At 36.2% G+C, this 25,221-nt stretch overlaps 4 protein-coding genes across 5 annotated transcripts in view; 3 read left to right on the forward strand and 1 right to left on the reverse strand.

Annotated features, from left to right (window-relative positions):
* Positions 1 to 255: 255 nt before the first annotated feature.
* On the forward strand, positions 256 to 5,121 carry LOC110375888 (cytochrome P450 9e2). The gene is made up of 9 exons (XM_021334173.3): positions 256 to 733; positions 988 to 1,139; positions 1,797 to 1,920; positions 2,202 to 2,320; positions 2,412 to 2,590; positions 2,684 to 2,763; positions 2,914 to 3,129; positions 3,453 to 3,704; positions 3,799 to 5,121. The coding sequence occupies exons 1-9, from the start codon at positions 478 to 480 to the stop codon at positions 3,960 to 3,962; spliced, it is 1,542 nt and encodes a 513-aa protein (XP_021189848.2). The 5' UTR covers positions 256 to 477; the 3' UTR covers positions 3,963 to 5,121.
* Positions 4,711 to 7,239, reverse strand: LOC110375889 (tRNA (cytosine(72)-C(5))-methyltransferase NSUN6). Its single transcript, XM_021334174.3, has 7 exons — positions 6,835 to 7,239; positions 6,387 to 6,582; positions 6,080 to 6,236; positions 5,773 to 5,980; positions 5,388 to 5,678; positions 5,123 to 5,304; positions 4,711 to 4,908 (listed from the first exon to the last, which is right to left on the reverse strand). The coding sequence occupies exons 1-7, from the start codon at positions 6,958 to 6,960 to the stop codon at positions 4,800 to 4,802; spliced, it is 1,269 nt and encodes a 422-aa protein (XP_021189849.3). The 5' UTR covers positions 6,961 to 7,239; the 3' UTR covers positions 4,711 to 4,799.
* Positions 7,240 to 8,495: 1,256 nt separating this feature from the next.
* On the forward strand, positions 8,496 to 12,814 carry LOC110375875 (ADP-ribosylation factor 1). The gene is made up of 5 exons (XM_021334155.3): positions 8,496 to 8,638; positions 9,024 to 9,191; positions 9,793 to 9,902; positions 11,822 to 11,947; positions 12,109 to 12,814. Exons 2-5 carry the CDS (start codon positions 9,044 to 9,046, stop codon positions 12,271 to 12,273), a joined length of 549 nt encoding a protein of 182 aa, XP_021189830.1. The 5' UTR covers positions 8,496 to 8,638; positions 9,024 to 9,043; the 3' UTR covers positions 12,274 to 12,814.
* A 5,037-nt stretch (positions 12,815 to 17,851) lies between these two features.
* Positions 17,852 to 25,221, forward strand: part of LOC110375890 (dorsal-ventral patterning protein Sog) — a 61,475-nt gene continuing 54,105 nt past the window's right edge. Inside the window, exon 1 of one of the 2 annotated variants that reach the window (XM_049838478.2) lies at positions 17,852 to 18,148. In XM_049838478.2, coding sequence (XP_049694435.2) covers positions 18,034 to 18,148 — 115 coding nt within the window. In that variant the 5' untranslated portion in view covers positions 17,852 to 18,033. The remainder of the gene's footprint in view (positions 18,149 to 25,221) is intronic. The other variant, XM_049838477.2, reaches the window with a different exon arrangement.

Genomic DNA, 25,221 nt, shown 5'->3' on the forward strand with positions numbered 1-25,221 from the left:
TTCAGCCGGCTACAGCTAGGCGTAGTGGGTAAAGGCTGCTAAACTTAGTTGTGGATAAAATACTTAAAAACCAGTTTTATGTGTAAGTTTGTAAGGAATAAAATAATATCAAATAAATTATATCCACTTGCTATTGCCGCCGCGCCATATGCCATATACAAAAATGGTGCTCCTATCCTGTACGAGCTCTACCCTCCATGATTAAACTCTGTTATGACCGCTGACACTGTCTGTCACTTGTCTGTCACCCCGGTCAGCTTCTGCGGCTAACTGTCATAAAAAGCATCATCAGTCGGTTATCTAATTGTTATTTATTATCAGCACATGAACACGGTCGCTTTGTTTTTCCTGCCGCATTACCACTGTGCCGTTTAATCATATCCAAATAACATGCAAACGAAAGAACAGTGACTTGCATTACTTTCCGTCAAATCGCCCGAAGTTGACTTCTACAATCGGCAAGCACCAAGCACAAACATGGAATATTTCAGTGGTTCCAAGAAGTTACTGTTATTTATTCTCGAAGACTGGAAACTGCTCGTCTTTCTTACTATTTTATTCGGATTATATTTCTATTATACAAGTACGTTTGACTTTTTCGAGAAGAAAGGCATTCCATTTAAAAAACCAGTGATATTTTTGGGAAACTTGGGGCCTAGATTAAGGGGAACACAGTCATTCCACGAATTTCAATTGGAAGCATATAAGAACTTCAAAGGAAATCGATATGGTGGTAAGTTTATTACAAATATTTTTTTAACCAAAATGTATTGTGAAAAGTATTAGGCTACAGCTCTATTTAATATCCCCAAAAATATGAATTTATTCCAAGGACTGTGCACCTATATTTGATGTCAACATAATAACAAAAGTAGTTCTATTTATATTTGTACTTAAGAAGCATTTAATCAATCAAAATTGATTGATTATTCATTAAATCCAATAATTTTGTAAAATGAGTGCTCAAAATGTAATTTTTTTATGCAGGATTATTTGAAGGAAGAAGGCCCCTTCTAACAATTATGGATCCAGAACTTATAAAGGCGATAACAATTCGTGATTTTGATCACTTCACTGACCGCATCACACTGAATGCCAAAGAACCTAAATTCTGGAGTCGTTCACTTCTTAACTTGAAGGTAGGTATTATTAAATTACAATACTAAATAACTATCCACAGTAATAAACAAGTAATCTACCAGTGATTAAGGGTTCAGTGATATTTTCCTTATTATTTAGTATAAAACAAAAATCTTTCTCTGCCCCTAAACCCTCCGTGTGTTTAAATCTTTAAAACTATGCAATGATTTCAATGCGTTTTTTTTTATAGATAAAATGACTGAAGAGATAGGTTTATTTGTATAATATAGCCGTGCAAAGCCAGGATGGGTCACTAGTTTAATATAAATAGTTAAGTTTCACAGAGCATTTCAATAAACTAATAATCCATAATTTGAGCTTATCTTATGTACGTCTACATAGTGTTGACTACCAGTCACCTTTCCATAAACATGTAGAGATAAGGATTTACATATTTAATTTCGTAAACTTAGTTGCCAAGACTTGCTGCATCTGATAAATATTTTTTACTTATCTTGTATACATAAACAATTTAAAAAGTTGTTTAAACAAATGTTTAATTATGTAGCTGTATCAATAGATGGAGTTCAATCTAATTTTCCTCTAAATTATGAACAAAAACTTTGCAGTTTATAAGTTCTTTCTTTGTATTAGTGATTCTATAACTGCAAAATATTTTTTTTTTGTTAAATAATAACATCTTGAATTATTTTTAGGGTGCTGAATGGAAAGGTGTTCGCAGTACACTCACACCAGTGTTCAGTTCCTCACGTCTAAGAAATATGCTCCCACTCATTCAATTGTGCTCAACACAAATGGTGGATTTCTTAAAGCAATATGGTAAGTTATGTATTTATGCTAGATATCATAGTACAGAACTACATATATTCTATGTATACTTTAACTACTAGAATATAGAAATATTATCTCTTTGACACAATTATTCAATATACTGTTATCATTAACTATCAAGCTGATACTATTTTGTAACATTTACTTTACCAATTTAGTGTTCTCTTTATACATTATGGACTTTGAATATTTATGAACATACATAATCTAATATTTAGTTAGTGAAATCCTGCCGTTATTTATTGTAAATTACATGTTTACAATTGCAGATAAGAAAGATGTTGAGATGAAGAAAACAATAGGGCACTTTACATTAGAAGTAATTGGGGCATGTGCGTTTGGGATCAAATGCGATGCTTTATCAGACGAGAATGCACACTTCTTTAATGTAAGTTTACATTGTAATTAGGCACTATCTTTTAGATAACATATGCATATGTTTCTGATCTATAAATTCATCATGCTTTCAAAAATTTCAGGTAGCTGAAAAGTTTGACTACATGCCTTTACACAAAAGACTGATGTTATTCTTTATTTTAATATTTGTGCCACAGTTGATTAAGATTTTGAACTTTTCATTTCTTAATTTGACATCGGCAAAAGAGCTTGTACGTATTCTGAAAGCAGCAAAAGCAGAAAGAAAGAAATCTGGTGTTAAGTTAGTACATTTATTTTAATTTATAAATTACTATAAATATGATAAAAACACTTTTTATAATAATCAATAATTATAAATTTTATGTGTTAACAGGAAAAATGACTTTCTGCAAATTCTGATTGATTTTTCGGAAAAAGAAAGGTCTGAATCTGAAAAAACCAAGTCTGATATTCGTAAGTATAGTTTTATTGTCCAAGGGACTTAATCATTGGCCAAATATATAAAAAAAATGTTCCATTGTTTACTATGTATATACCTATTTACTATTCAGCGTAACGTAAAGTACTCCATTTGTTTGACTAATTTATGGTGTTATTTTTCAGATCTAGATGAAGACACAGTAGACGCACAGTTGCTTTTATTTCTAATCGCCGGCTATGAGACGTCAAGTACTTTGCTATCTTTTGCGGTACATGTTCTGGCTACCAAGCCCGAATTGCAGACAAAACTTAGAGCCCATGTGAAGGAAATGACTGAAGGAAAGGAATTAGATTACGACTGCCTTGCTCAACTGCATTATTTGGAAGGATTTTTGCTAGGTAAATATAATAGTCTGACTTAATTGAAATTATTTCGCTTGTATACATCCTGTTATATTGAGGATTGTATGCAATTTTATGCTCAAACTAAAAATCCTTCAGCTGCATATATAATGTTATACTCGTATAACATGCCAAGTAATTGAGAGTTATTTACGTAATCCAAAATTTTTGAAATTTGCCGAGACGTAGAAGAAAAGTATCTGTAAAGATAAAACGCATTGACCTTACAATTGAACCTGAATGTTGTCAAGGAAATATTTATAGTCTTTAACTTTTGAATAATTTTGTAATGTATTTTTTGTTCTGTTTTTATCTTTCAGAAACTTTACGTATGTTCCCTCCATTGGCGCGAGTTGACCGAGTGTGTACTAAACAATACACCATACCTGGAACATCTATACAGCTCAACCCTGGTAATGTGGTAGCCATACCTTTGTATGGTATTCACATGGACCCAGAATATTACCCAGACCCGCAAGAATTCAAGCCAGAACGATTCATGAATGAAGACAAGAAGGACAGAGCCTCGCATTTGTATCTGGCATTTGGTGCTGGCCCTAGAAATTGTATAGGTAATCTAAATTAGTTGAAAACTCAACATTTCATGTAAATATTGTAATGTATAACAAAGCTAATTAAAATGTTTTTTTCTTATCTATGTTACAGGTCTGAGATTCGCCATGTTATCAGCAAAATTGGCCATGGTTGAACTTATTAAGAACTTTAAATTCTCGACATGCGAAAAGACGGTTGATCCGATCCAATTCGATAAACGGTCACTGTTGTTGAAGGCGCAGGGAGGCCTGTGGGTTCGCATTGAAAAACTCTAATGGAGACTGCAATAATTAACTTTGGTCCTCTGAAGCCGCTATCCGATGCCTCGCGCATGCATAAGCTCAGTAATGCTCAATAAGAGGGGCAAAGTTATCTGACGTAAGAACTACACATTAGGAATTATTTATAATTCGAATATTTTTATACGTACAAATAAGTAAACAATGTAATTTGAAGTGTGCATTTCTAGCTTTCTATAATTTTATAAAGTACAAACGAAAATAGCAGTTCCTATAATCGGGTTTCATAAGAGACTTCATAATAATTTAATCGACAATTTGTAGGCTCGTGATTCGCGTACACACAATAATTTTGGTTGCGTGCCGTGCATCGATACATTTGCAAAAATGATTAGCTTATAAAATACTCATTTAATATTTTAGAGGAAACTGAAGTAATAAAATACACAGGTACGTGATACCATACTATGCAATGTACCTTATGTAAACAACAGTATTTTTAGATTTTATCTTTTTTGAAGTAAGATCACCCTTTACTACTCAGCAATTTAGTTAATGAATACTGTACCACTCCATATTATAAGCAAAATGTTTTAATGATAGTTTTTGTTAAGGAGATTAACCTACATAGCTAAATAATCGAAACTGGATATTTACTCAATTTATAAAACATTGATGTCTTTGGGTACACATTATTGCGAACAAAACATGAATTACATAATAGAAATAAGTTTTGAGTTAATTTCAATTAATTAGGGGGATTAAAATAGGTGATAGTAAAATATTGTTTAGGGTTAAAGGTTTATTTATAAAATAATTTGCGTAAATAATATAAAGTTACTTCCTCTATTTTTGTTGTCTAGTATCAGATGTTTATTGAACCTTCATAAATGCTGCTATAAAAAAGCCTATTGTATCTCTGTAGATGGGCTCTACTGGTCTAAGATCTTGATGTTCTGGACCAAACCTTTGTACCATCAATCTGAAATAATTATTAAAACTTAGAAGCTTAGACATTATGTGATAAAATAGTGCCAGGTGCATACTCAGTACAAAAAGGCATTCGTTTTGAATTGCACTTAAATTATTATTGTTGTTAATTTATTATAAAATATATTTTACATAACAAAATGATTCTTGCCAACTCAAAGAATAATGTATTTTTAATAATTTATAATAAAACATTAGTAATGCACCTTTGTTCATCATTTAGACCTCTATCAGGTAACCCCGGTCCACCAAGTATTGGTTCTGCAGGAATTAGTTGTAAACATGGGAACTTTTCAAGTGCCCATGCAACCATGCCTTCATTTTCATCAACTGTTATAGTACATGTACTGTATATTAATTTCCCACCCACTTTTAATACTTTGACAGCCTGAGAAAGAAAATAAAATATTTCATATACAGAATCATCACAAACGAATAAACAAGCTGGTATTATTTATTATAATAACTTACTTCAGCTAACAATTTTCGCTGAACAAACTTATAAGAACTTATCATTTTAGGTGTCATTTTGTTCATTAATTGTGGTCTTTGACCCAATCCACTACAAGGGGCATCTAGAAGCACTTTATCAAAACTATTTGGTGGAAAAGGAGGTCCACTGTTAATTCCTTTGCTCTCTTCTGAACAACACTTGGTTGAGTCAAAAGCATATGCTGTAACACAAGTAACTCCTTGAATATCACAGTTTTCTCTAATTTTAGCTGCCTTCTGTGGTGTCTTATCTAAGGCTATAATAAGAGCCTGAAAAAGTAAGAATGTATTTTAATTTTGAATCATCAGTTTTAAAGTTGCTTGGAGGACATGAAAAATGCTAAAGCATACATTTTTTTCTTACCTGATCATTAGACATTTCAGCTAAATGAGTTGTCTTATTGCCAGGAGCTGCACACATATCCAGAATATGTTCATTGGGCTGAGCGTCCATGACCCACCCACAAACAATAGAAGGCAGGTTTTGTAGAAGTACTTCTCCTCTCAAATAAATAGTTTCATTGACCACTGGCAACTTGGAGGCTGGCAGAATAGTGTGTATGGCTATGCCACTAAAAACATTGAGATGGATAAATATTATTCAAAATCATTTTATTAATGCCTTTTCTTTATTGTTTAAAATCTTCTTGTGTACTTATCATTTGCCCTACCTTGGTTGAACTCCATTGTCAAATAAATCTGCACGTAACATTTTCAGATATCCTGTCCCCACATATAGCTTTTTTCCTTCATAGTTCACTTTCAGACCTCTTTTGCAGTGGCCTTCTAAATCTCCATAAATATCTACTCTGTCTCCCAATTTTAAGTCTGAAAGTAATAGAATTTTATAAATAATATCTTTTTTTAAATAAAAATGTAAATGAAAAAATAGTTCCTTCTTTTTTTTGAATGCATCAGGTTTGTCTTCTATTATAGTTCTAACTTTTTTATTCTGACGGTGGTCTCTACACTACTTACTTACAGGTAGGCCCATAACGCCAGGAGCAAATACATGGGCTCCCCTCAGCACAGCAGCAGCACATAGAGCATCAACAATTACTTCCTTCCCTGTCTTTTCTAAATTCACTTCCTCAGGCCATTGTCCAAGTATTAAGCAATCTGGTCTCAAGAAGTAATACTCTGGTATATTTGTAGTATGGAGCTCTTTCCCTTGCTGTAATATATTAAATATTTTAAATTGTCTGCATATAAAAATAGTATGATTAAAAATTTGATGAAAGAGAGTGACCTATATATTTAAGCCTGATACGATAAATTTATTAGTGACCAATGTGATCACAAATAATATCATCAAATTCATCATAATATTGTTCTATAACGAACATTTCGTTGCTACTGTAGCATTGAGACCTATTAGACAGCTAGTTAAAAGCTTATAACTATAAAACTAGAAGACACTACTTACAGCAATTAAGTAATCTTGAAGAACACTTATACTGAACATCTTCAATTTATTTATCCGAAATGTGGTCCATCTCGGAGACTCCGCTAGCCAGGCTTTCATAGCACTACTGTTTTCTGTAGTTTCCATTGTAAATAGTTCAGTTCTGGGTATCTTTTATTTACTTTTCAGGTGTAAGTAGCAAACCAAAACTACCACCGGCCTTCTTGATTATCGTAAGATGCCTTTTTAGCCACAAGTACACGTGGCTTAAAATTGTTGTTTCAACCGTTTTGGTTAACTCATCTTTATTCAAATACGTAATTAGCTAGCTGTTTATTATTGTTTTGGATTTCGTAATTCGTAGTTCACGAAAAGGGTTCCCAAATCCCGCCCGGGTGTGAAATTGACACTGACAACCCTATATAGATTAAAAAACACGTCACTACAGATTACACAAAAGATTATCGATTCGTGCCAATACCGTAAGGCCCAGCGCACACCGCACCGCTGGAAACGCGTCGGAGCGCATTTGAACACAACAATTTAATACAAACCCTAACTACCTTGAAAAACGGTCTACAAAAGATGCGCGCATGCTCTGCGTACGCGCCCGAGCGGCTCATGCGAATTCAAATGCGCTCCGACACTCTTCCAGAGGTGAGCGCTGGGCTTAAAAGTAGCGGCATTTACTCTATTATTCACAGATTAATATACGTAGAAAGCTACTTATATTATAAGTAATTTTATGTTTGTTTGTAACCTGAGACCCCTAAACCAGTGAACCAACTTTAACTTTTATTGTTGGGTAGCTCTACTATTTATCCGAGTACGGGAACTACTTTCCACAGGACGCAGTTGAAACTACGAAATGTGTTAAATGTTTAGACTTCTTTTTGATATTTAAATTAGTGTAATACATAAACACAAACGCCTTAAACAATAGATTTACCGCAAAATGCAAACACAAATACATAATAAAAATATTCTTTTAAGCAGTTAGTAGGTAATTTTTAAATATTTGGATGTTACATTGTGTGGTTCTCAAAAAAATAAAATTATGGAGATGGCAGTCCGCAATTAACTTCCAAGCACAATTACCTACACGCCATATAGCTTATACCCACCCCGTATCAACCTCGTGTAGTGCTTGACTGCTGATTGTTGAAAGCTCGCAAGTCGCCTCTCTTCGAAGGGCAGCTTTAGAGTATTTTCAGAGGTCCAAATAGATATTCTTATTACCTACCCCAGAGTAAAGGTAGCTAAAAACTTTTTATGCCACGTTGTACAAAAAGCGTGTTGAAGAAATGCGTCTTCCTTTGAAATGATGATGCAAGGATTCAAGGAATGGGGTTTCGGAGCCACGTCATAACTTATCCTTATTTTATGCAATATAAAGAGCGTATAAGAGAAAATCATTCTGTTTACCTTCTGGGTGCTCAAAAACAAACCGCGAAGCGTATCATTGTGACAATCTGCCGTGTTGGTTTAAGTGACCATACCTTTTGCGCACGAGCTTTTGTTGAAATAAAAATTGAAATAAACAGATTTTCGTTAATATTAAAATATTTATCAGTTTAAACATTTAAAGCAGTGGTAATTAATATTATTAACTTTTATTAGACAATTAATAATAGACGTTGAAAAAGAAAAGACGCCAAGTGATTACAATTTTGATTATTATTGTCACTGGCCACTTTTTTCCAATACGTGGCATAGGCACGAACAACTTCCACGTTCGCCGCCATTTTGACATCGAGCGAATTGTATAGAATCTACTGATTTAAAGCTTTTTTTCTTGATTGTGTTGAAATTGGCATCAGAAAATGTAAGTATTTCATCTATTTGTGCTTATGTAACTATCTAATAATACTATTATCCCAAATAAGTTGAAAATTACGTTTTGTATACTTTACAAACTGAGGGTGGTGACCGCAGCAGGGACCAACAGCGGTGTCGGTCAATCTTTGTTGTAATTCGCCACTGTTATACGTTGTAATTAAAGCCAGTGTGCATGAAAAAGTTGTAATTGTTTTGTTCTATGATAAACTACGTAAATTGTCGTCGTAAGTTACTACGATAGAAAACATTCTACGTCAAATTTCAGTAAGGACCTGCCATGTCATTATCATTGATTGAAATAACGTGCAGTCTTGACGGATGACTCAGTATGGTTAATATTCTGTATTTCTAAATAGTTTCTGTTATTTCAGACTAATCGCAAAGCTTCAAAATGGGGAATATGTTCGCGAATTTATTTAAAGGCCTATTTGGCAAAAAGGAAATGAGAATACTGATGGTTGGTTTGGATGCTGCTGGTAAAACCACAATCCTATACAAACTCAAATTAGGCGAAATTGTTACGACTATCCCCACGATTGGTAAGTTTGATTTTAATTTTCTGTATTATGTGATGTCCTTTGTAATTGAATTAAAGGTTTTATCATTTTTAAAGATTATTTTTTATACAGTTTACATTTGCCATAGGTTTATTGTACCCCATATGTTAAAGATTATGTGTAATGCTAACATGAAGTGCCAAATATCAATCACATAGCATTGGCACTACACTATGACTAATGGCATTTGTATTGATTTTTATCTTTTTTAATCAACAGTGACTATAGATAGCCATTAACTCAGTTTTTTGTAAATTTTTGCCTTATAATTTTTATTGTGAAATGTGAACAGAGTTTCTGCAAATGGTACCCCACCTGGGATAACTTATGTTATTTTCATAAAAAGTAATGTGAATTTAAATTCATCCTTATCTGTGCAATGTATTGCAGAAATAATTTTCAAATCTTCATTGTTAAGGCCTGTTTCAGTGGTTTCTTGCTACAAAAATATATTTAGAGAACCATTTTAAGGATTTCTTACACATATCATACATATGCATATGTGTACTTTAGAAATTGGTATTGCATAATTATGTACTACACATGTAATAGATTTTCAGCATATTTATTTATTTGATTCCAGGATTCAATGTGGAGACTGTAGAATACAAAAACATCAGTTTCACCGTGTGGGATGTCGGCGGTCAAGACAAAATTAGGCCACTGTGGAGGCATTACTTTCAGAACACACAGGTCAGTGTCATGTTAACTGTCTCTTACTTACATAATTATTATATTTTAGTATGGAAGGGCTTCCATATTTCAATGTTATAGATGACATAATTTAAATGGAGTTCTGCGCAAACCCTTTGACATTACAAATGGCAAATGATTCATTGAAAATGTAAAAATTTCTAAAAGTTTAATAAGGAAATTAATGATGAAACATTCACATGGCTAAACAAAGTGAATCACCAAACATAAGTAATTCAAGTTTGGATTTATTTATTATTATTAAGATGAGCACAACTACAAGTTTACCTTTACAATAAACAATTACAATTTACTTGAATATTGCATCGCTTATATATTTTTTGAACATCACATTTCATCGCGTAACATAATGTCAATTTTACCCCACTACTTAAAAGGGGTTATATCTGATTCAATGAAACACAATATGCCATGAGAATATCTGTGGTTAAAATCACTTATTTGTGAAAGTAGGTCATTGTTTCTAGCTTTAAAACTTACAGATGATTTCACTTGTGTATTGTTCAAACCTATAGCTCTCTCCTACAATATTGTGCATATGTACTTATAGGTATAATTAGTTACTGGGTAAACTTTATTACATTAAATTATTTAATTCATGATCCAGTTATAATTTATAAATATACCTCTTTTTCTTCCTGTTTAGTAAAAACATAACTTTGCATTTTCCTTGTACAATTTATTAATTGCATGATTTTTTTCTCTGATTAATGGATTGATTAATTGCTCCAATGCATGGTTAATTATAATTAGATAGCCTAGACCTTTCTTGCCATCAATTGTTCTGACTCATGATTGCATGCATGCATTTACAGTATTTACTTAAAAAAATGTGTTCATTTTAATAGGGTGTGAAATTAAGCCTTTCAATAGTAGACTTTTGTTATAAGTATGTAACCATACTCACTATGAAACTATAAAAAAGATTTTTTCTAATCAATCACCAGACAAATTTGTTAGGTTGTCAAATAAAATCATCACTCTGTTGGTACTTATCCCAATACTGTGATGGAAACTTTACTTATCGCACAATATTTTCATAGATAATATATGATTGCAAATACTATTTCATGCTGGTCAAGAAATGTTCGATTATTGTATTATCTACACTTTAGCTGACTCATTAGTTCATACAGATAATCCATGTGCATGTATGTCCTTTTGACATCAAAATGTGATTAATTGTTGTTGATTTTGTTTGACAGTTGCAATGCTTATTTATTAAATGATGTATTTAATTTTGCGCGTAGTTTAAATATTGTTGCGTATTTAATTACCATACTAGAATCGATATGAGGAATATAAAGTTGCTTAGTATGTATGTTAGTTGAACATGTTAACCTTGGCGTTTATTGTTTTGATAATTATTCGCAGGATTATAATATGAAGGCGATATTAATGCGATAAGAAGTACATAAAATTTTCATGGTTTCATAATTAGGCATTTTGTTAGCAAATGTAATTTTTTTCTTATACATTCTGTTGAAGGTACTTAAAGTACATAAATGGTTATGTTCATGGTGCCTGTTGTCATGAATGTCCAAGATATTGTAATAATTAATGAGACATGATAATAGTTAGAATTATCTGATTGATTTCATATTCTAAACTTGATTTAAGAATGAATGATTAAATATGCCAGAAATATACTTTTATCAGATAGTAAATATCAATTCTGCGATGATAGTGTTTTATAGCAGATTTGTATTCAGTAGCTTTTAACACATATAAAGAAGTGTTATAGTATTATGGATTAGCCTGACTTATTTTGTCTGCTATCAATGCGACCTTAAAGGCTCAAGTGTATTCTTAGTCTTCTCTTTTACGCAACTGACAACTAAACTGGGCTTTAAAAGGTAACAATAAAATGTAGTTAACTTGTAATGTATTTATTTCAGGGTCTCATCTTTGTAGTAGACAGTAATGATCGAGAGCGTATTGGTGAAGCGCGCGAGGAGCTCATGCGAATGTTAAGTGAAGACGAACTACGGGATGCTGTACTTTTGATCTTTGCAAACAAACAGGTAACATTCATTTCACATAGACATGTCTTATATAGGTTCGTAGAATCAACAGTTAATTTTCAGGGTTTAATTACTTAGCTGTGTTTGCCTACTTGAAATATTAAATCTTCAGGTGTATAATTGTAAAGGTTATGTAAACTAATACAAGTGTGTGTTGCTAGGATCTGCCAAACGCAATGAACGCAGCTGAGATAACAGACAAGCTGGGCCTGCACTCGTTGCGCAACCGCAACTGGTACATCCAGGCGACGTGCGCCACCTCCGGGGACGGGCTGTACGAGGGCCTGGACTGGCTCTCCAACCAACTTAAGAACGCCAACCGCTAACCGCATGTGCGCCACCAACTCACAGACAAATCTGATTACTGAAAGAGACTATGGTTTAAGATATGTTAACTTTATTTGCTATTGAATATTGAATACAATGTATTATGTGAGTTAACCTGCGAATGCATTACTGATATGCGTCACCCGGTGACCGATCGAGCATCGCATTCACTCCGAACCACTCGAGTTCATACAACATTTAAAAATAATTTTGGAATATGGTGGTAAGTGTACAAATAAACCATGCTACTTGTGGTATTAGGGTCCACGTAATTAGAATGCGCTGTTTGATCGATCCCTGTCGACGATGAACAAAAAAAAATAGTGTGTAAAGACGATACAAAATTATTGCAGATTTGTTTTCAATATAAATATACGAAGGAGCAAAACGGTGGTACCTAGACTCGCTGAATGATCGTGCATTGTGATGTGGATAGGTTTGTAGCTGACTCGTGATAAAGTGAATCACATCATAACATGTTTTATATGTATACTATGTGGAATAAGTTGTCGCAATAAAGTATTTAAAGTTAATTCACAATTGATGACTTTAATTATTTAGTTTATGATACTAGTGACCTACACTTTACGTAACGTAGGTAGGTACAAGTAGCAAGCAGTATTCGGAAGCGTAGGGTCTATCGGTCACCGGGATGCGAGGCGCGGCCGTGCGTCCTACACACATCGCTTTGTGACTTGGGTTATTGATATCCCAAGTCCTTTCTGTTCGATTGTCACCAGTTTTGTGCATTAATATCACCTGACCTATTATAACGATGGTAGTTTATTTTTATGGAAGTTATCTAGGTAGTTTAAGCTGTTATGTATTTTACATCCAAAACCATTTCGTACAATATTCTCGCTTATTCGAACGGCTCGTTGTGATTGACCTGCATTTACAGTCAACAGCTTCTCATGACGAACCGAGATTAATTTGTAATTTAGGTATAAATATGTATTAGATAAACGGTGTCATTTTGAGAAGTGTTTCCGCCTACAGGGAACAGTGCTCAGAAGTCTCAGTGGTACATGCTCTACACAATTAATTGTAACTTAGCATTTTTATAATAATTTAGAAAATGTTGAAACAGTAACTATGTGGCAAGTGTGATGGAAGGAGGTCCTTTTTTATTTTTATGAAAAACGAGAAATAATGAAAATGCGAATTGTGACATTCCGGTTTATCTTATGCTGTATTATGGAATAAAAATTATCCTCACGAATGTTTCATTATTTGATTTTCACAATCTGGTCTTTAACATGCGGTAAATAAAAGCTTATAACACCACTTGAATAGTTATCAGCAGTAGCTTTTAAATAACTAACTGAAAAAACAATAGATATACAGATGAATTTAAAACTTTCATCGTCAACAAGAAGCTACATCTCAACCAACAGTCAGTTAGTACTTATAAACTACCCTCGTTAATAATGCAAATAAACTCGCCTGGGAACACGTTCTCAAAAACGAATGGGCTTCCACTGTAAATCGACGGCATAAAATCTATGCCATAGATGATACACTATTATCGACGGGGTGGCCAATTGTGGGTTATTCCCGCTCGGTAACACCCTTTCGTCAACACTGTTGACGATCGGGAAAAAAAAAGTTTCGTTCTTTCGCAGTGTCCATGAATGCTGGTTTTTATTTTTAATATATGGAAATAAAATGTCATGGATTTTTAAAATGTTTTAATGGATTATGTTAGATCTTTTAAAACATTAACTAGAAAATAAAAGTGGCCTTATTATGTGCATAATAAATAACCATTTTACACTAAAATAATAAGTAGCGTTCGTCAACACTGTGAACGAACGAAACTTATTTTCCCGATCGTCAACAGTGTTGATGAAAGGGTGTTACCGAGCGGGAATAACCCCCAATTGTCGCTATGGACGTCCTACTGCTGAGTTGGTGTATTGGTTCCTAGCTTTACTCTCTGAGCAAAGTGTCTTCAGTGAAGGACCAGCCCTACTAAAAGTTCACAGACATTAAAGCTGTTGTGACCTTACTACAAGAATTTCAATGGCTAGCTGTAGACGTTATTATGGACTTGATACCTACCATTAGTATACACACTAGTATGTATTTTAGGGTTGGAGTGCATCTTGAAATGGGATTACTGGACTATTTGACTGGGAGACTACCCGGGGTACCATGGACCTAGATAGATATCTATAGCAAGAAAGAATCAATTTGTAGTGAAAGATTGCGTCATTTGTTGTTTTCACCCCCTATGTCAGACAACAGGCTGAAACACGGAGGACAGATTTGGCCTCCGTGGGCTGAAACAACAGAGTGCATACGCATGCACACGTGCAATGTAAGAAATCTATACAGTTACTTAAAACGGCAATTATTTGTTGTCTCTTGTATGGTGCAGTTTTCATTAAGTCCCACCATCGTCAAAATATTCAATGGATATGGATGGAGCTTAGTTGAAGTTTTCCTAAAAATAGTCTCCGTGTAAATCAAACGTAGTAGGTAAACGTAACTTGTATACCGCTAATTAGAAAATCAATTGTGTCTCGCCTATATCGGCGCTCCGACATAAAATGGGGTAATGCGGCAGATATTACGTTGCGGTAAACATATAAACAGGCGCTTCAATATTTATCTGAGAGTCTCTCGAGTTCGATCCCTGGGTCTTCAAGACGCAATCGCTTTGTGGGTTTTAAAAAACTCAAAACAGTCCCGGGTCTTGATCTTGCGTCCACTCTGTGGTCGTGTCGGATTAACGTTCTTTAGGCCTATGTGAGAGAGGGAGAGAGGGATTACATCTACATCTGCGTAAACGGTTTTGCACTATTATGTACTGTTCATCTGGCTGATCTCCTTAGAGAGAACCGCTGTCGTGGCCGACAATCGGCTTGGAAGTCATTTCTATCGACCAATAATGATCATCTCTTGATCATGCCGTTACGTTTAGTTGCAGCTTTGTGTAAAATGAGATTACAGAAACATAGATAGGGCACCATAGCATCTAGGCGTCTAGCTGGTGAATATCATTCAGCAGAAAATTTCCATTTATACGTCAGAACTCGTATTACTATAATACTTACATATTGTTGTAGGAGAGCATTGTGTGGGTGTTTCTACTTATTAGTAAATTTTTGCCGTGTCGTAGCCACGTAGCACATACTTTGTTGAGCGTAGCATAGCGTAGCGTAACATACCATGCACGCTAGGTGTGGACGGTGTATCCACCATCTTAATTTTAGGAAATTGTGAAAGTACACAAGTACCTATCTACGTAGTTAGATTTTATAGCATAACTATAATTACATAATAGACGTTTATTAATATTAAATGAGCGCATAAATATTTCTAAAATGATATTTGTCGATAGTTTGGGAGAAAATTAAAATTTGGAAAATTAAATAAAAAATAGGAGTTCAGCCAGCATTTGTCAGGCAGGTAGTATGTATGTAGAGTACCTACCTACCTGCTGACATTATTTTGCATATAGGTATATGTGTACATAGGTACCTAGATATATGTATATGAATAGGTGGTGGCCAACATCAGCTATAGATAGCGTTAGTGCATATAAGTTTGTATTGAATATAACATCGTTCCTAAATCCTTTCAGCTGGGTTAGGATTGTGCAACAAGCATTCTTCCGCATTTAACTAAACATCCTGGATAAAATAGCGTAAATAATCATATCTTATTAGGATTTACTTATATCCTAGAGTTTATGATGATGGAAATGATTCTAATCCATGATTTTGTCTATAAAGTGTTTGTAGTACATTGCCCCTAGTCACCTACCACATAATATTTTGTAAATTTTGTGCCTATAACAAAAGTACATAAGATATTAACGAGATTTCAGTTTGTTAATGAAATGGGCGAGAAAAGTATAACACATCGGTTCAAATTCAACATGATTTTTAAGAGGAGGAGAGGAGTTTGGTTGAGGCAGTTTCAATCCATCGGTACCAATGGTGAAAAACTGGTAGGTACCTAAATGTTTCAGCACTGCAGAATAAATTGATAGAAAATTTGAAATGTGTTAACTTTTTTTATTTACCTACCACGGTTAACTTTAGTGATCGGTAGGATAACCATTAATTACCTGGAAGTAATTAAAGTTTATCAATGATATGCAAGTAGGTACTTGCTGATATAGCTCATTTAAAACTGCAAGCCTTACTATTGCTTGATAAAGTTAGATAAGTATCGCAGATAATAGCCATGCCGAGATCAGATTTTTATCACACGGATATAGGCTATATAGGTAACTGCTTACCTACGATTTTCAAAACATATTAATGTATTGCTGTAGGTATGTATATCGAATATCTTGTAGAGTTATTCTACGCAGTCGTACGACATAGGTTCGCCTAGCTGTCGGTCAGTACGAGGTCATAATACTCATAATAATTATTTATAAACTTTCACATCGGTCATGACGTTAACAGTTTTTACAGCGATACACTAGTATTGTACTATGCATTGATATTCCTGTTTATATTCACTAAAGATTTGAAATATTTATTATACGTCTAGTTGGGCCTGCTGCCAAATACAGTCTACACCAAATATATGTGTGTACCTAAGTAATTCTGTAAATTCTTATGAATGTGTTCAGCATGTCTGAATTCGACGCACATCGCAGCGGCGCGACAAAGCAATAACAATTTGTGTTTTCCTTTTCTTTTTATGACAGGCGTATAATTCCGTGGACTCGTAAAATCGAGGATAACTCAATTCCACAGTAAATTCTAACAGAAACCAAAATATCTGTTGTAAGTCCTAAACCTTTCGATAAATCTTAGATTTTATGTTGTATTTTGGTCTACTATATTGTAGACGGCAGTAGTTAAGGCTATTAAACCTATTAATAAATGCTTCTTTTTGAAATAATGTCTGATATTTATCACAAAAAATACTTGGGCGATTAGCTTTTAATAATAATCATAAAAATCTCATAAAAACAATTAATAAACTTCCTTCGCGTAACTTCTAATATTTTTGGATCGCTTGATGTTTGTTTCAGTGCCCGATAATAAAAGATAACAAAGTGTAACAATCTCACTAAGATTTTTTCATTAATCTCTAAACGAATATCAACATCCCGGCAACACTCGAGAAACACATTGTTTTGGCTGTTACTCATTCTTCACCGTAGACACATTTTTCAGATGTTTTGAATGCACAGACACATTTTTAAGAAATTCAAATGTTCTTTTTGCACGTAGAAAGCAATAAATTCTTTTTTTTTCAGACTTCTAGCACTGCTATTATTACTGATTGTTGTGTAAAGAAACTAGTTTAGTAGGAATCTTGTATCTTTACCCAAGTACATTAAGAAACTACAAAGCTAGTATTTTTCTTTCTCATACAATCATCATTATTTAGTATTTGTCTTCAATAAAAACTAATCAGTAGTAGGCAGGGATTAAGTTGTCGTAATGCTCGGCACTTAATAATGGTGTGTGTTGTATGGCCGGGCGGCGCGACGGGCGGGGCGGGCGGATGACAGCGCTGCATTTTCCCCGCCCGCACCGCGCTATTGCCGCGTTTTCCACGAGGGGCGCGCCGGCCCCCTCGCCGCATCAGCCGGGAAATCGCGCGGCGCTCGTCTCAGTCCGGCTCAGCCGTCGCGCTACGACGACGCCTCCGAGTCGCGCGCTACGATCGCGAACCTGCGCTCGCTGCACCTACCGTACGAACTGAGCGCGCGCCACCAAAATAGTGAGCTCGTGGCCGGGAGCGGTCCTTCCGCGGTGACATAGAGTGGTCGCAGCGCCATGCTGCGCGCGCTGCTGCTGCTGGCGCTGGTGGCGCCGGCCCCGGCGGCCGCGCGCCGCCACGCGCCCGACCTGCGCGAGGACGAGCCCGCGCGCCGCACCACCCGCCCCGCCGGTGAGTGCTCCGCCAACGATGCCGCCCGACGTAATTAAATGCACATCGATCTCTCTCATCTGCCCATCGTCAGCGAGCCGCCCGCGCCCGCGCGGCTGCCCAACGCTCTCCAACTCGCGCATTACTGCCGTCTACGGCTCTAGGCACGAGTGTTTATGTAAATAATTACATTCCGAGGTTTCCGCACCGGTCCTCTACTACTAGATCAATTAAAACGCACGTACACATAACTCCTAGAGAGGTGACTATAGCGAGCTACTTAGTGTTTTAAATTGTTTATCGATGCTCGTATCTTTATCAGTAGAGGCGATACCAACTTCGGCTCACAGGGATAATAAAAACAATACCACGTGAGACTTACTTTTGCCTCGACAATATCAACAAACCGAGAGAAATGTCGAGAGGTTCTATTTTGAGACGATGATACAATAACTAATCTGTTATCGGGCAAAGACTTGTCGAAGGCATGGTTAATCTCGTAAACATTTATTATTTTATCTCTAAGTATCTGACGGTTTTGAAGATTTTGATGGTCTGAGCATAACTTTACCTACGTGGAATGCTTACCAAAGGTACACAATCTAACATGATTTAAAGATAAAGAATGTTAATTAAAATAAATTAATCCTCGATATGGCAAATTGTATAAGGTATAGCCCACTTTGCCGCGAGATTTACCCAATTACGACTTCAGCTGTGATATTCGAATGAAGAATTTTGTTAACTATAATTACCAATCATCTAATAGCCTTTACCCAATGTACATATAAATAACTAAAGTATGTAAGTATGCTGCTTGTAATATCCTTAAAATAAACTATGTGCTTTAAAGCCTGCATCGCAAGTAGATAAGAGTGCTGCCTCTATTTGGCACACTGGAAAATGCTGCTGGCTAAGTACTCACTTTAACTGTACTAATGAGGTAATGAGTGATAAGTACAACTTGTTAAAACCAGAGACATTCATTTTAGACATACAGATTAGTGCACACTTGAACACATCAGTCTACCACATTATGTGACCGGGTTTTTGGTTATTCTTTCTAATGTACTTTTCAATCTGAAGTATTTAAGGCTTAGTGTTAAACATCCTTTTTATTAGCAGCTCATTCTCTAAATTATAAACCCGAAAGTAACTCTGTTTGTGTGTCGCGCTTTCACGGTTAAACTACTAAACCGACTTACATGAAATTTGGTATAGAGGTAGGCTAGAACCTGAGAAAGGACATGTTTTTTGAATTCGGGAAATATTCTCTCGGGCATCCGCCTGTGGAAAAGCAGGGAACAGATAGCACAATCACAAATGCTTGTCTTATATATTCTACGGTTACATTACTGAAAAGATGTAACCTATTTGATGAACATATATACATATATACTTTGTGCCCTTGGGAAGGACATGGTATACTTTTTATCTGGGTAAACATAATAATTAACTAAGGATTCTCGTGAAACAGGTATTAAAGCCGGTCGTTACTAAGTTTAGTTAGTCATACGTAAGCGTGAATTAAACTCAAATCTGATAAGGTTTCAGTAGCTACAAGAAATATCAAAATAATATCATTATCACAAGGTCGAAAGTGGAAAATAAAATCGTGTAACGTATGATTTCATTATGTTGTGTTGTCTTTCGATTGTTATATCATCATCAGACAAACCAAGCACATGCACGTGAATATCAATGTCGTATGATTTCGCAATCTTATCGTATTGTATTATGACGATTGCCTTAACCGCACCAAACGTTTTATGTATGTACATTCATGTTATTTTAGACCTTTTAGCTTATTATTCATTAATATTTCAACTGGCAGCCGTGTTTAACGTGCAATTATTAGGCATCACGTTATATTAATATCCAGCTGAAGGATATTTTTCTATTTACATTTTCTTTATTGCTCTCTACATCACAGTAATTGATGTAAGATAAAATTATCACTTGCAATTAAGATTTACATGTTTAGCGTCTGTCGGCGAGTGATGTCATTACTTTTATCATTGGAATAGACAGCAAGGACTTTCTAAGTCCCGCTCGATGGCCGACGTGACTCACGGCCGACAGCTTTCATTCATTTTCCGGACGTGATAAAAGTTACAAATGTTTGCCAAGATTGTATTAACAGCTCTGCCAAAAATTGTATTACCGAGAAGAGAAAAAAGTTGTGCTCGTCTGTGTAGTCTAGACAGACGACCGAGACAAGCAGTGACGTGATGCGAAATTTTGAAACCATTGTGGACATTTTGACGAACCTTTTGGCTCGAATTGTATAATTTTGCCGGGTTCCGGGCAGACAGTGAAAAAAATTCTCTGAGAACTGTAATGCAGTGATAAGTACTCATAAGTACGTAGGTACAGACAGAGCGATATTCGTCGGCAACGCGTGACGTGCTCTAGCTGTGGGTGTCGGCTGAAAGGGCGTGCTAATTTCAGGTTGGAGGCTTGCGTAACTGTAGTACAAACGAAAACAACGCGGAACGGCAGCAATGGCCGCTCGTCACCTGACAACTTCGAATGTCACATTTCTGATTGATTGTGACGCGGTTATCAATTCTAGTTTTATCGATCAGTAGACTTGTGTGCACTCTCAACTATTTCTGTTTTGTAAATAAAGGCATACGAAGTTAAATAAAACGTCGTGTTTTAAAAATAAAGGACTACCAATAATAAAATTGGCTTATATAACGATTGGTATGCTACCTACAGCCTCTCATGTTCTGAGAAGGGTCTTATGGACAATAGGTCCAATTTATGAGATAGATGGATATAATTTTCCTAATCATTATTTATGGCAGTCACGAAGTTGTTTGTTATAAAAACCTCGATTCTACTTAATGAAACGATTCAGAAATTGCATGTATTTGAATTTTTGCAAATCTGATTTCACAACTGCATGATTTTGTTAGTACAATTATTTTCGTTAACTTTTGTAATAAAATCATTTCAACAAGCAATTCGAATCATCTTGAAAAAAATCGATTGCAGGGTAAAGACAGAAAATTCTTGTTTATTAGTACAGAATAAAACAAGAGCAACAGGAAATGTTGACCAAAACATTACAGATCGTTTATAAACATGCAAACAAAAGTACACTTCGCGCATTGTTATTTTTAACCCTATGATTGTACGTTATCGACGTGATCTTTTAACCCGAGAGCGGCGTGCCATCAAAAACACTTTTTATACTCCTGATAGCCGATAGGTATTCGAAATTTGTTGTAACTTTGACTTCAAGTCTGTGCCGATGATTACTTTGGGCTCTGATGTCATCGTTGTTATTTAAACAAACGAGTCTAGCCAACCCTCTGAACTCTTAATTCGGGACACATTCAACATTCCTTTTGATAGTTTGAATACTAAAATCTGTCTGAAATACATTTCGTTATTTGTAATTCGGCTTGAAGGCTATTTTGATTTCGTATATAACAATTTGGTAAACTATTGATAGGTACCTACCATTAAATGAAAATGTTTGTGTATGAATTGTCAAAGTGCATTGATCGTCTTAATATTTTCAATTGATTACATTATTGTACTTTTATAGCAGTTTTTCTTATTTTTATAATCTAATAATGAAATGTACATAGATAATTAAGGTCTAATCTGAGATATGCGGAATAATAAATAGACAAGAATAAGTGATCTATCCGGTCTGTATCGAGTGCGTTTCGTGTATTACAATCAGGAATACATTAACCAAACCAAGGTCTAGTGCGTAGGTCAGTGCTTACTTGCTTTTATGTTTTTTACTGTGCAGTTTTATTGACACTGCGTTTCATACAGCTCTTTGTTTAGTTTTGATGTCAATCATATTTTTTGTGCCGCCGCTAAAAATAATGTCCATAACATAAAGTCATACGACTCATATCGTAATTAAGATTAAAGTTATGTCTCTATTCAGTTGTACGAAACAAAATGTACCTAAACGATAAATCCTTGCAATTAAACTATACAACACACAGATTCAAGTTTTGGAAGTTAGGCCATACGCAGAAGCATTGCGCTAGATAACAATCTCAGCTCTCAAACGCAGAATGTGAAGTTGTAAAGTATGCAAGTTATTAGCGGATACCCAACCCTTATTTGTGGAATGTTTTAAATGCGCATTTATACGCAAATATTATATAAGATTGTTTGCGTGCACGCAGTCGCATCGCGCGCGGAATGAAAATGTACTCGCGCTTGATTGCGCCTCATTGTAACACCGCCGCCGCGCCGCACTCGCCCCGCTCCGATATCGTTCACTAATTGTCGCTTTACCTACTCGTATTATTTTACAATCGCCTTCTCTTGTATCGGAATTCTACCGGTAGGTCATTTGAATAAACTGTTTATACCTACAATCCAAGTACTCTATCCGATCTGTTTAAAGCCGGTATAAAAACTGGCATACCAAACTAGTTAGTAAGTAGTTTGTGCCATTTTATACATTACTTAATGCGTCTTCCATATATCATTACCTAGTATAGATGCACATCAAACTCAACTGATAGATTTATAGACTATCATCAGCATTAGGATTAGACGTGGCCTAACTTTATGAACGTTACCGACTTTGTGAACATTGATGAAGTAAAGTTAATTTTGCAAGTTACAATCATATTGCATGGCGTCACTCGTAATGTCGTAAATCGTGGTTGGGTTGCGTTATGTCGGTGGCGCGGGCGCAGCGTCGCAGGACACTTATGTCCAATTCAGTCGCTGGTTCATTGCCCCGCAGCGAAGCTGGGCGTAACAAACGACACGCTGACTGACGTCACATCATTACCATTGCACTCAAATTGCATTACCCGCGGGCCACATGAGCGGCGCATCATCGTACGAGCTCACATCATTCTACTACACACCTACAGTCAGTTTACTACGTGCTAACCAAAACCGGAATACGGTCATAAACTTCCACCTGATAAAAGATATCAACGCGAAACTTATAGAAGATCAAGCAAACGCGTGAGTGAACACGAAATTGAGTTCACAGATAAATGTACCTATTTTTACATAAGGAATCCCTTCCAAATTGAGAAGTGGGCTGTCTAATGTAAAACATCATCTTGTGCTTGAAAAAACCACTTCAGGCGCGTTCAGAAGGAGTGGTTAGATACCATCTACGATTACAATGAACATGGTGTTTGACCGCTAGCGTGTTCTCCGCACAAATATTAGCGCATTTAATTAACGCCCGACGAACTCACTTCCACGAAATTAATTGGGGTCAAAGAATTAGAGTGCATACATCTCAATTAAAGCCGACGCTACGCCAGGAGTCATCGCCACATCGAAACTCTAAATAATTGAATATATTTTAATCGCACCGCAGACTTACTCATGTGTCCTCTGGAAATAAATAACAGCGTGTCATTCGTAATCCCTGACGCCTCCTGCCAGCATCCGCAGACAATAGACATTAATTTTCAAAGGCGCGAGATAGGAATGTCGTCCGCGCAGGTAGAATTTTTGGCACCTTTATGATCAGATCCTGACGTGTCATAAGCCACCCACGGGCCCTCATTAAGCCGGTAGCCTACAAAGGCGCCGGGTCGACCATAATGCTGTCGGATTATACGGAGCGGGCGACGGGCGGGTCGTCGGCCTGCCGTGCCCTCGCGTGCTACAATTGCACACAATATGCCCCCGCGCGACCCACCAAACCAAAAAGTTAGAAAAGTATCGCACGGTGGTGGGACGCGGCTGCGATACCATCTCGGCGCCACGCGGCCGCCGCGCCGCGCCGCCGCCTCATCGCCTCGCCGCTAATGCCGAGCGTGCCACCTACACCTTGTCTCGATCCTTAAATTCGATCATTTTGTAGCTGTCCGGGCCCCAAAGGAGCACGTCCGGTGTCGGAGATGCCACCGCCGGCATTTAATTAGAAGTTTACTCTTAAGAACCCGTGAAATATTGCGCACCTTGGAGAATTTAAGGCGTCCGAGATTGAATACGGAGAAACGATAAATGCAATTCGGAACTTTGAGCGATCCGATTTATTTTATGGACATTTTCGGCGTGGAACGTTCGGATCCCGCAAACGACTCTGTTTATCTTTATCGATAATAAAAGTTTTGGATAATGTGGTGTGTCGCCGAGAGCGGGGCGCGGGTGTGTCGGCCGACTTACGGAGCTCCTCCCACGTACGGGTCTCGTTATGAACTTGAATTAAATGAATGACGCAGTTGTATGAATGGCGCGGGAATGAATGTGAGTCGGAAGTGCAAGCCGCGCTTCAGCACGCTAGCCCATTGCGGGCGCGCACGTGCATCCGCCGCGCCTCTAGCCACACCACCACGCTCCTCGCACTGCACTCACTGTACATACAACGTCTTTGAGTTGCCATCATCGGCATCTTGTATGTAAGCACAACTAATAATATCAGTGGCTTTACGTCCCCGCGCTCGCGACAAGGGTATAAAATTTCATCAGCACGAAGATAAGCACAGTTGTAGTAATAATTAACATGATACAAATTACATATAACACTCGTGTACGAGTAAGTAATTTGCATGCGATTGTCTCGTAAACATCAGAGTTCACTGCGCAATATTTTAATTATTCATACTGGGGAATGAATAACGAGCCCCTTAGTGTTTGAGTTAATACTAACGTTCGATATAAAATGTGCGTCGTGGACTGCTAGTTAATTAGGACACTATGTACTGTGCCTAGGTCATTTAGGACATTTCCTAGACTGGCTGGACAATAGCTAGAATGGAGTTAATTATTGAGCAATGGCGAGTTAATTGTGTGAGCACAGGTGTGACGAGCTTCGTCATTTGTTGACTACACATACGCGAATAAATTAGCAATTAATTATAATAATTGAAAAGTATTCTTATCATAGCGCTTATGACTGTATAAATGTTTAGAGTCCTAATTAAATGCAGAGCTACAGAATGCAGATAAATTACACGGCATTATAAAATCAATATAAGTTCGTTTTTTAATTTGATCCGCAAAGGAGTTTTGCTGCTGTTTATTGCCTGATGTTGTTCTATATTTTGATGATAGTTACGAAAAGACACTGCAACGAGGCATTTTCATTATTATGATTATTTACTATACAAGTCGAATCGAGATTTTCT

This window comes from Helicoverpa armigera, chromosome 8 (assembly GCF_030705265.1).
Source record: "Helicoverpa armigera isolate CAAS_96S chromosome 8, ASM3070526v1, whole genome shotgun sequence".
NCBI classification, from domain to species: domain Eukaryota; kingdom Metazoa; phylum Arthropoda; class Insecta; order Lepidoptera; family Noctuidae; genus Helicoverpa; species Helicoverpa armigera.